Source organism: Aulonocara stuartgranti (assembly GCF_965226115.1).
Source record: "Aulonocara stuartgranti genome assembly, chromosome: 5".
NCBI lineage: Eukaryota > Metazoa > Chordata > Actinopteri > Cichliformes > Cichlidae > Aulonocara > Aulonocara stuartgranti.
In genome coordinates this window covers 19496824-19508862 of record NC_138943.1, presented here as the reverse complement: position 1 = coordinate 19508862, position 12039 = coordinate 19496824, and the positions used below count along the sequence as shown (strand labels likewise).

The following is a 12039-nucleotide window of genomic DNA, read 5'->3' as shown; positions in this document are numbered from 1 at the left end:
CAGATTGTTCATGGGGGAAGTGCTGCTTACAACATGAAGTCAAACAATGAAACACTGTGATAAATTCATTTATAGTAAGTATTTATAGTATAGCATCTTTAGAGATACACATCACAAAATGGTTCACAATGAAATGCCAGAACAGAAAAACAAAAGTATGACTAGAGAATTAGCATAATTGTATATGAGTGTGATTATACAAACTTAAATCTTTGTGGTGTCTATAAAGACCTTTGTTGTTGTTGTTGTTTAAATGAAGTGATTCAGATTCAAACATAGTTTTTTAAACCAGTTTTTTAAAACATCTGAAGTAGAAATAAAGGAATTCTCACAAAGCCTTAAAAGTATTTTTAAAAACATGCACAAAGTCAGACTTTATGTTGTTTTAATATTTAGAGAAATTTAGAGCCTGTATGAAACAATTTTATTGATGTGTCTTGTTATGCATTTGTATTAGGAGACAGAATAATTCTAAAGGAATGATCTTATGAACAACAACTTTATATTGCTCATATTTTAATATTTAATACTTTCTTTTAGGCCTACTGAAAGGAACACTGACACCCCCCCCCCCCCCCCCCCCCAAAAAAAAAAAAAAAGAAACTAAATAAGGCTCTACTGTACAAATGTTTCGTTTACACCATCAGACTGGATCCACACACCCTTGAATTGCACTCAGGTCAGCACAAAACATCTGAGTGTCCTGAGACAAAGCAGCTGAGATAAGAGCAGCCAGCTTATCTCACTGTGGTCAGTGAAATGGTGCGTGAAAAATGTGTGGTGTCAGAGGAGGCGAGGTTGGCTGAATGATGCCAAGAGGAGTACTATAATGACATCACATCATTACCGCAGGTGGATATTGAATTTTCCTTATTATTTTTTATGGCCTTTAAGCTGAAATGGCTGTGTGATAGGCCTGTGTGATAACTGTCAAGGGCTTGGATGAGAATTTTTCTTATCTAAGAGTGTGCAACAATTTATGTGTACCAATGCAGGCACGGGAGGATCACGAAAAACTGAAAAATAAAAAACAAAAAAATGAAATAAGATCTTCAGATATTTCAGGAAATAATGTTTTTGACAAAAATATAAAGAATGTAATATTTGTGTTTCTTTGAAGGGACTCATAAATACATAAATGCATAAAAGATATAGTTTGGTTTGTGGATTATTGCTTTGAGTCTGATAAATCTTCACATTTCCTACAGATCTTATTTCTTAAATATAAAATAGAGGAGGTTGGGGGTATTTAAGTATAAGCCAAACCGTTTCAAATAGGTTAAAGACAAAAATACTTCTTTATTTCACTGGTCATATATTTCTTTTAAGGTAGCATCTCTCCCTCTTGTCCCTCTTGTTCTGTGGATGTGAACAGCAAAGAAATGGACAGGAGAACAAGGTGACAGAATGTATTCATATGATGTAAATGCTTCTATTAACTGTAAAGTGCTCCAGTTATTTCAGTGTTTTGTTGCTCGAGTGGTTTTCCAATCTGCAGCCATGGAAGTGAAACAATGCGCCACGCAAAAGAGTTTCATTTATCTCTGTCCAGTGGACGGAGAGAGAGCGAGGGAGAGCGGTAACAAACGCCAGAAATACTGCATTCCCTCTGCAGAGACCAGGGAAGCTCTCAGCGCGCACTGAGAGCCGCTAAATAATGTCCCCAACAAAGCCCGAGCGCATGAGCAGATCCTGTGAAGTATAATTAAATTTAGAATGACTTGTCTCCCTTCCCTTTTCTTTCTGGTTAACCTACAGACCGCCCTCTAATAGACTACCTTACCTGAGGGGGAAAATTGGTGGTTCTACAAAATATAATACCATGCACAACAACCCGAAGCCCATACTTGTGCTCGCAGAGGGTGAGATAGATCTTAATCTCCACTGTGTTCTAGTTAGTGTTAATTACAGTATGTAAAAGCTTAAAGGCTCTGCAGCCTAATTTAAAAAAAAAAACATGGTTATGAGTTATGGCAGTATTGGCGCCGCAGCCTTCACTGTGTGAGGCTTGACTTATCAAAGAAACATTATGTATCAAACCGCTGGCAGGACGTCAGAGTGAAGGGCGCTGCCAACGCAATTAAAGACTTTTAGGGCCTATTACCCTTCTCTCACCTTGCAGCCGCTCCTCCCCTCACCAACTAAAAGATGATTCATCGTGATCTATGACAGTGACACGCCACTTTAAAAAAAATCACGTCTTTCCTTTCCTTTTCTTTTGCAGCCTCACCTGCAGGTCGGGATTTTCCTCATGCTGATGATGCGCTTCTTCGGCCGCCTCCACGAGTCGCTGAGAGGAGAGAAGTGTTGCTTAATAAGAGCAAAACTTTTAAAAAAAAATGCATGTTTAAAATATACAAACTCTTCCGTTCATACATGGTGACTGTACAGAAACTGTTAAGACACTGCGTAAAACTTGGCGTAGCTTCGAGACTCCCACAAATTTCCCCCGAGGCGTTAACACTCTGCTGCTTTTTTTTTCCTGTTTCTCAGACTTGCTGTTTGGACATTGCTCTGCTCCTCGATAATTTCCAAAGCGCAGCGAATGACATTTCACCAAAGAGGAACGTGATCGAGGACCGTAGCACTGCTTTAAATTAAATCTTAGAATGAAATCGGCAGCATGTGAAGATTTCTGTCAGCGCTCTCCAGAACTTACGAAAATGATATGTTCTCAAAATTCAGTCGATTAATTCTTGACTGTCCTCGCAGCATTTTAAAGGGGAAAATGTACATAAAATATAGGCAACTGCTGCAGAGAGCAGGAGCGGAATGATTGATGGAGGCAGGTTGGAACGGGATTTTGATGCCTTTCACCAAAGCAGAGCTAACTTCTGGAATAGATTGATTCAGAGAAATATGCTTGACTCCGGGTTTCCCGGGAAACCGCAGGTAAGCAGGTAATTAACATCCGTCACGCGTGTCAAAACAAACTGCTATATAAACACAACTGCGGCTTTTTCCGCCGACTCCTGAGGATAAATTCAATTGACCCCAAAGCGAGTTCTAGTGGTGTCAGCAGTTGTCGAATAAAAGCAGCAGGAAATAGGTTAAATCTATTTTATTTTATTATTTTTTTTATTTTTTGTGGTAGGCTTGTGTATGAATGTCTTTTTTTCACCCTTAACACTTGAGAACAGCGTCGATTTTCAATTTGGAGCAAAGCGACGACGCAGTCAGACTGAGATAAACCTGAAACTGATTTTGTTTTTGCACGTGTCCGTTTATTTATATATTTAATGTGTATTATTCAGCCGCACTTCAAACTGATTCCAGCCGGGGTTTTTTTTTATTAAATTAAATCTGTGTATCCGGTGTCATTTGTGGCCCGAGTTGCCATGAATTATCGCGCACATGGGACAAGGCGCAGGGAGATAAACGTTATCATTTCCCAGCAGTTCGTGCGAGGCGTAGCATTAAAATGGTTACAAGCTCCTGTGCGCTGAGGTCGCAGACAGGCTGCTGCTGTGAGGCTTGACTTCACCTCAGGCCCAGACTGTAACAGACTACATTCACGACTACACTTCAGATCCACGTAATCTCTCAAAGTTTCTCAGATCGGTGACTACTCTTTTTATTTTCTTCCTGGTATTCACGAAGTTACGTATTATTGTTACCAAAAAAAAATGCACATAAAAAAAGCAAAGCCAGCAAAAGTCATTGTGGTCACTGTTACTGAGGATAACTCCTGCAAATTTTCATACTCCCTTTATGAGAAACAAAATAAGCATAAATTGTTGACTTGATCAGACTCCAGATTGTTTCTCAAAGCTAAACTCGCACTGACACAGTTAGAGCTGCTTTTAATTGTCAGGTGCGTCAGAAAACATTAAACATTGAAGCTCAAGTTAAGTAAATGAGAAGGGAAGAATTTGAAAAAAAAAACAAAAAAACAAAAAAACCCAAAAACCTTATTTCAGCAAAAAAAAAAAAAAAGGAAAGGAAAAAGACTGATTTCACCCCTATCCCATACATGCCCTTACCCTGACAAATTGAAATGAATATATTGTACTATAAATGTATTTTTCTGATAAATAAAAATTCAGTAACACGGCCTACCCTTGTTGCTTCGGCTTTTCTCCGGAACATTTCCTCCATCTTCACAGCCAAGTTCTTGACCACTTTCATACCATCAATCTCTTCCACTCTGACTGACTTTTCGAATTCTTTATATTTCTGAAAATAACCAGAAGAATCATAAAGTGTGGTGCTGACAGGGGCAACAGCTGTGTGTCCTGTAACATGGAGAGCATAGTTTAAACGTAATGAGATCTCAAGACTGATTAACCCATTCCTTAGATCTTACTCAGCATGACAGGGAAAGAAACAGATAATTAACATCTTCTGTGTGTATATTTGTATGCATATTTAAGCCTTATTGTTTCACTGTATCCACTATAGAAATGAGTAAATTGTTAAACAAGGTTTAAAAGCTTTCACAGGTTGGCTGACGGGCTGCATGCAGCTAGTCTCAGGTGAACATAAAATCCATGCTGGGACACAAAATGACTGATGGTCTTTATCTGGTCTCAGTTACTGGCTGCACATGCCACATCTTCCTCGCTGATTGGCTGGAGAAGGCCATGTTGGGTGGCCGGGGAGGGGGTGGAGCTGGATCTGAAGGCTATGCATGGCAAGAGGGTAATTGAAATGGAGTCAAAGCACAGAAGAAAGATAATAACGTGTCAAGCTTGGGCGACTCTGGGTAATGAACTACACCTCACATAATGCTGATTCTGCTGGATGCACAGGACCTCCAGTGATACAGAACAAAGCCGTCACAGCTCGAAGGAATATAGCATTACATAATCCCACACCTGCCTGCCACACACACACACACACACACACACACATGCCAAGTAAAAACAAAAAGCTTGATCCTCCCACACTCTCCAGTCAGCCACTTCATGCACACATCCAGCAATTGTATCTAAAAATAAACACAAGCCACTAAAGGCTCGTAGCACGTCCAATATTACATGTTACGGGGACAGGATATACAAAAAACACACACAAACCAGTACATGAGGCGACAAATTACCTACTGAAAGGAAGAGTGTGGACTTTCAGTGGAGCAGAACAGTTCATTTCACGCCTGTCCTCCTCGCCCCAGCACCCTGAGTCCCCAGTCCCACCCCAGACCCCCACCTTCCTACCTCCCACCCCTCCAAGTCATCAAGTGGAGGTTAAGCCCCATCCATCAAAAACACTCATCACTATTATTGATTAGAGTAATGACCAATGCTTGAGTGCTGGGAGCCGGAAGAGCCAGTCTTTTCCCCCTTCTTTGTGAAATCGGGTAAATCACCATAAAAAGCATCTAATGATCAGCCTTAATGACCAGCCCCTAACGACCCGTCAGTTCCCTCACAGCTCACTGCTTTGTGCTGACTGGTTCAGTACAGCTCTCTCCAGATATGCCTCCATGAACCGCAACATAAGCAAAGTGCTTACATACAGACAAAGAAAAAAAAGTATATATTTGCAGGGCATCATGAAAAAGTCTTTTTTGTTCCAATTTGATAAAAAGAAAAATAGAAGGGGAGCTTTATATACAGCTGTGTTTCACTTTCAACCACACATCTTAGCTTAAATTCAAAAGAAGTCACCTCAGAACAAGAAGATCCTAGGCTGGGACCCTGAAGACGTCTTCTAATTGCAGTTTGAACACTCTCTCCATGCTTGCGTGGACTTCCTCTGGGAAGTCCGCCTTCTTCCCACCCTCCAAGACAGGCGGGATTCTTAATCCTGCTGCTGCCCTTGACTGAGGTGGTGCCCTCAGAGCTGGAGTTGACACCTGGACGTGGCGCTGTGATTGCCCACAGCTCCTAAAATAGCAATGTGGATCAATGCATTAGTATTAGCAAGAGTCATGCACAGATTCATGTACTTAACAAGAGGAAAGTAAAGGTTATAAACAGCAGACAGGGAAGATGACAGTGTTCTGACAAGAAAAATGGAAACACTGTAATACAGTCCTCTATACCAGTTTTGTAATTAAAGCCTCACATAAATTTAAAGATTTCCCTATTTTTATTGCCACACATATGAAAGGATAACTCGAATATGACACCACCACAAAGAACAGCTTTACGATACAGTGAAAAAGAACCTGAATATTTAACTGTAGCTATACAGCACTGCCGAGCTCCTGCACTGCACCGCATTACATCACACTTAAGTGAGAAGGTCAGGAGAAGGAGTATGCACACTCAAAAACTTACTCAGTAAAAGTTGCTTTTCAGTTTAGAGACACGCGGCATGCTTACAGCATTCATCTCTTCAAGCTAAGCTGAAATTGCTTGTACAACCTTTCAACATACAAAGTTTTTTTTAAACTTTTTTCACTTCAAAATTAGATGATTCCGCAGTTTGAAGTTAGACTAAATACGTGGGAGAATCTACAAGATTTCCAGAGACACAGCCATTAAAACAGAGAATGTCCACTTTGACTTGTTAGCAGCAATAAAACATGACTGCATGTTATTTTCCCAAACGCTGGGATTCATAACTGTCATCCTAACATTCATGCAGGGTCTTTACCTAACATCATAAAGCACTTGGTGACTGTTGTAATTTGGTGCTTTATAAATACAATTGAAAAACCCTCACTTGGGTTACTGCAAATAATTTGGTGTTTTTTTCTTTTAAATCTTTTTACCTGAACCCTGTAAAAAAATAATAATTCGAAGTCTTTGCACACAGTGCTATAAGCCTGCACAGCTATTCTGTATTCATGCACAGCTCCTACAGCTGTTTGCTTTGCAGTCCCTGGTTTGGTCACTTTTGAGGGAAACCTGCAGTTTACCATTCATCCCGAATGAACACTGACCACCTTTTTACACCTCAGGCCTGTGACTACAGCGCACACCTCTGCCATCATGTGGTCAGAAAGTTAAATCTACTGCATTGGACCGTCGCTCATTCTCCCGAGGTTTCACTTGTTCATCTTGTCACTCCCCTACACCCTCTATCAAACTCCACCACACTTATTTAATTTGTCCCCTTGTCACAATCATATCCAGAGGTTGAAACTCTTGACTCCAGAGAGTTAACTGGAGACATGAGATGAGAGAGGAATCAGAGCCATGGTTAATGGGCCGTATCATGAACAAATACACACACACACACACACACACACACACAAATGTGTGCATGCGCACAAAAACACATGCACACACATATACACAGAGTGCTCTACCAAGCACACCTGAGTCTCCTCCAGAATAACGCATCAGCATTCAGCTGAGACACGGAAATGTCTCTGCAGTCATTAGATAGCACTACAGCATACAATGGATGTAACTGCATGGCATTCAGACAAAGGAAAAATCCATCCATGTTAAAAAATAACATAAAGGAAATCTACCTTTTGCAGTAGCTGGGAACCAGAATATTTAGCAGATATTGATTTAATTTCTCCCCCAAATGCAGAGGCCCAAAGCTTTACGCTAAGAAAAAAGACAGAAAACGACAAGGCAATTTATCCAACAGTTCTCTACATAAAAGAGAAGAAGCAAAATTTAACAAGACAAGACAATAGAGTAGAGAGTACTTTGAGTATTTAAAATATAAAATCCTTTTGATCTATCATTTTAAGCTTCCTTTATGAAATGATCAGTGAGATTATTGAAGAAGATTATCATAAACCTTCACTTTCCTGATAAAAGTTTATAATCTGATGATCTAAACTACAGTTATTGAACCTTCTTATATTAAACTGTAAATAACGTCTACGTGGCATCAAAATTTTGCACTGTGAATATTAAATTAACATCATTTCAGCTGACAAACTTGCCTTTTTATTCCTAAATGGGAAGTAGATTTATTTAATGATATGCTAATTTTAAAAAGCCCATGAAACACTGAATACATGTTTTCAAAAATAATGTGTTGCAGGTCAACTGTCTCCATGTGCAAAACAAACTTTGGTAAAAAGATAATCCTTCTAGCGCTTCCCAAATGGTTTCTCAAATATCCAAAGGGGGAGATTTTTTTTTCCTTTGCACAGTTTTTATTTGTTTTCAAAATCTGTCCATTTCACATTAAATTGCACCTTAAATGAACTTGCTAGGAGAAAAAAAGTATTTTTAAAATATTTTACAGATAGATGCACAGCACTAACTTCCATATAAGTGAGCGTTAACTGCAGTGGAAACTAGATTTATTTACACCTTACACATTATTTTAGATTTTACAGTCTTTCATTTAGACATTTTCAGAACAAATGAAGCTTGGTAAAAACTTATTTCATTAAATTATACAGCATTGAAATAGGTGTCTACAATCTGCTACAAATATTAGTTATAACAAAGAAAATGTAAATCACTTGCAGCTAAACAGTTATGTGGGCATTAAATTATTAGATTACACTTGTATAGGACTGGGTGGGGATTCCAGCTATAACACTTCACACTTATGTGTGTTATTATAATGAAGAGTGTGTCTTCTTTATTGCAACTCTTAAAAAATAAAATGATAAAAAAAATTCCCTTTAAGAAAAAGATGCTGTAGTCCATCATATTAAAATGTCTTGTTTTATGAAAAATAAATAGGAGCGTCATGCTTACATTTATGACAGCAAATGCAGGTATAACTGTAGATAAACAGGTAGCATTCACTGCAAAGAACGTTTAGGTCTGCAGTTTAGTTTCCAGATATATCTAAATTCCTCAACCTTATTTTAATTTTTACAACGTTTTTTGACATACATCCAAGAGGCAAGCGGTATTTTATGAGATGCAAAATACGTTTGTTACTAGATACATTTATTTAAATCTAGAACATAATGCATGATTTGAAACGCGGACGTTGTGGTAGTTTAATTATCTGTAAGTCACAAATCGACACGTTCAATGCGAATCAAAGTTGCACAGCAGTTTCTCACTCACACTGACAGAGGGATCCCTTGCTGGGACCCTACCACCTCTACCACATTCAAGCCGACGAAGATCCAGAGCAGAAGAAAGCTGGTGCTGCACACGTGGGAGAACAGGATCCTCCAGTTTCCCTCCATCTCCAACTCTCTTTATAAAATGTGGGTACAGTAAAATCCAGTCCCGGCACCGTGCTGGACCGCTCGACCCCAGTGCACCTTCTCAAACCCGCGCTTCTGCCAGCACGTATCCTACTGTACACCGCTGTATGGACGAGAGAGAGAGAGAGAGAGAGAGAGAGAGAGAGAGAGAGAGAGAGAGAGAGAGAGTATTACACTCCAGCTTGTCTCTCCAACCTCTCTGCTCCATTGCCTTATCTGAAAATGGGGGGAAAGCCCTTACTCGGCTCTCCGGTGCAGGAATCGCGATTTCTGTGTGTGAGAAAGCCTGAAAAGCTCGGAGAGGCAGGAGATCACTTATATCTAGCAAGACTTCATGCGTTTTCATTTCCACCTCAGCAGAGCAGCACACAGGTGTATGAGACTCTGAGCTGCAGAAGCACAATGCTTTACTTCTGTACTTGTCTTCTGTCAGGTCGAAGGAAACTGGCACTGAATTGTCCTAAAGTTGTAGCATTAACGCTGACGCAGCAGTATAACTGTACACGGCCGCTGGACCGTGCTGCCTCCAGTGTCCAATCTTTTGCCGGTATAAAGGTAATCAGGTGGTGCAAAACGTACTTCCTCTTTTTAAACACATATAAATGGTTAAATATGAATTCTGCTTGGCGTTTGAAGGGGGCATTGTTCACATAAATTGTGGCTCTGCGGGTAATAATGAGACTGCAGATGTGATGAAAGCTTCCGCACTGGCTGCACAACAAAGGAAGAAGAAAACATTCAGTTATTTGGTTTAGCGAAGATGCGGGTAGTCAACCAGAATGAAAGAGAAGAAACACTAATGGGTAACCGTGGAGGGGGGGGGAAAGAAGCTCGTCTATGATTGGATGAAATCCTGCCGAATGAATCAATCATGGTCACTCAGTGCAACTTTATTTTAAAAACGTCAGTCCCGCGAATTATTTGGGGAGTTGTGAATAAGCTCCTCTCTTGTGGAAACAGTGAAGGTGCAACTAAATGGCTTGCAATAAAAGTGTTGGATTGTGCGCAGTTTTCACTCTCTGGTATTCAGTCAGGCCGAAAGATGTCCCCATCGTCCTGCACCTTAAAGGCTGATTAGGAGGCGATAATGATGTCAAGGCAGCAGGCGGGTTGATGCAGCACGCCTCCCCTCCTCCTCCCCCCCCCTCCGTGCCACCATCACCTCACCGGGAATCCTGTTTCGACTTGAAGCTTTTATTAGTTTAGTAATTGCATCATACATCAAAGTTGTGAGGAGCCTCTGCTGCCTGCGACGTGTCGATAAGGCGCCCGCATGTTGGATGACGGACAGTATCATCCAATGTCTTCTCTCTGACCGCCCGCTCTGTTCAGCGGCTCCCAGAAAGCTTTAATTAAGTAAATAAAAGCAACTCGCTCTTATTATCCTTAAGGTCCTTTGCTTTTATCGAGCTAGTTCAAGACGCTTACTGTAGCTCAAGGTGTGCTGTCCTTGTGCAAGCAGTGGCATGGTTTGAGGTTTTCATGTATTAGGATACAGAGTTCATTGACTACATTTCTTATGATCTCCACCCACAGAATGCAGCTTGGGTATATTTCAATATATCTTGTTCTCGTCGCTGCAGTGTTTTATGTAAAGCAGCCTATAGAGAACCCGAGTTATTCCAGGGTCTCTTTTTAAGCATAAATCTGTGTTTTCAGGTAAAAATTTATTTACTGATCTGTAAATTTTACTGCCCCTATCAGCTGAAAGTAGAGTCTGATTAGCTTAAGTCATAATTCAGCTAATCAGGTGCTGAGTTTGATTTACAGCAGCATGAGATCAAATATGATCAATTGAGGTTTGTCTAAGCAACTCTGTTTATAGTGTATCAGAAAAAAACGTGATTCTAGGGGAAAGCAATCTATTTCCTTGATCATTCTCTGATCCCTGACACTTTTCCTCCTGAACTCCAGCTTGATTGCTTTTACTTCCAGTCTATATTGGTCCTCATGGACCCTCTGGTCCCACCCCAGAAAACGTTCACCAAAAGACAGACTTCCAAGCAGTAAAACGTAGTCAAGGTGTAGTCATAATAATATTGTGAGGGGGATGGATTTGGTCCATGCCCTTTGACCTCTATTGTCATGATATGGATCTATGTTGCCTGATATCTGAACAAGTTGCCTAAATGCAGGCTTGTTTTTTTGTTCTTGTTTTTTTTTAAACAGACTTAGTTTAGTTTAGAGTGGCTTGAACTTGATTCTTCTGTAGTTGAAAAGACCCTGGAGTATTTGTGCTTTGTTGACCTCTTGGACTGTCTGGGCTCTTCTGAAGTCTGTTCATTTACTGTCCAGCCTTGAGCTAAAGGTATACCTGAGACTACATGCTTGTTAGGGCAGTTGGTGTTTATATGCATTACTTTTAGGTAGGTGTGTAAATGTTGAACTGGGCTGAATGATAACCATTAAGAAAGTAATGGTTGAGACACCTTCATGAATGGGGAAAAACAGAGGGCTGCAAACACTGAATACACTCAAGAACAAAAAGGCCAGGTTAGACTCTGTAAAAAACAAACAAACAAACAAACAAACATCTAAAATAATCCTCAAGTCCACAATTCTGTTTGGAGATATGATACCATGATTGACTGGCACCAGAAAGATGGGAAGAGAAAATTAAGGAGAAGGAGAGAATCAGCTATCTAAAGCATGCCAAATATCTGATGAACATGATGGAGACCATGTTATCACACAGGCATGTACGGCTACCAGTGGAACTAAGCTATTAGTGTTTGTTGATGATGTGACTTGAGATACAAGTACAGAGGCTGAAGTGTGCAGGCCTATACTCTGTTTAGATTCAGCCAAATAATGTTAAACAGACCAGACAGCACTTGGATAGTGAGTTTCTTAAGACAAAAAAATGGGATGTTCTTTATTAGCAAAGTAAGTCACCTGATCTCAGCTGCTTATTATCTCAGATAACAAGCAGCAACTAAACGTGGCTGCAGTAAAGATCTGGCAAAGCATCTCAAGAGAGGAAACACAGCAACTGACATCAA

At 40.2% G+C, this 12039-nt stretch overlaps 1 protein-coding gene across 1 annotated transcript in view; it reads right to left on the bottom strand.

Annotated features, from left to right (window-relative positions):
- The window catches only part of LOC309706261 (voltage-dependent calcium channel subunit alpha-2/delta-3-like), a 37508-nt gene extending 27367 nt beyond the window's left edge, over positions 1–10141 (bottom strand). Inside the window, exons 1-6 of the mRNA XM_082532624.1 lie at positions 9279–10141; positions 8892–9140; positions 7370–7451; positions 5610–5828; positions 4060–4176; positions 2231–2290 (exon numbers count right to left, since the gene is read on the bottom strand). Coding sequence (XP_082388750.1) covers positions 2231–2290; positions 4060–4176; positions 5610–5828; positions 7370–7451; positions 8892–9016 — 603 coding nt within the window. The 5' untranslated portion in view covers positions 9017–9140; positions 9279–10141. The remainder of the gene's footprint in view (positions 1–2230; positions 2291–4059; positions 4177–5609; positions 5829–7369; positions 7452–8891; positions 9141–9278) is intronic.
- Positions 10142–12039: the final 1898 nt, after the last annotated feature.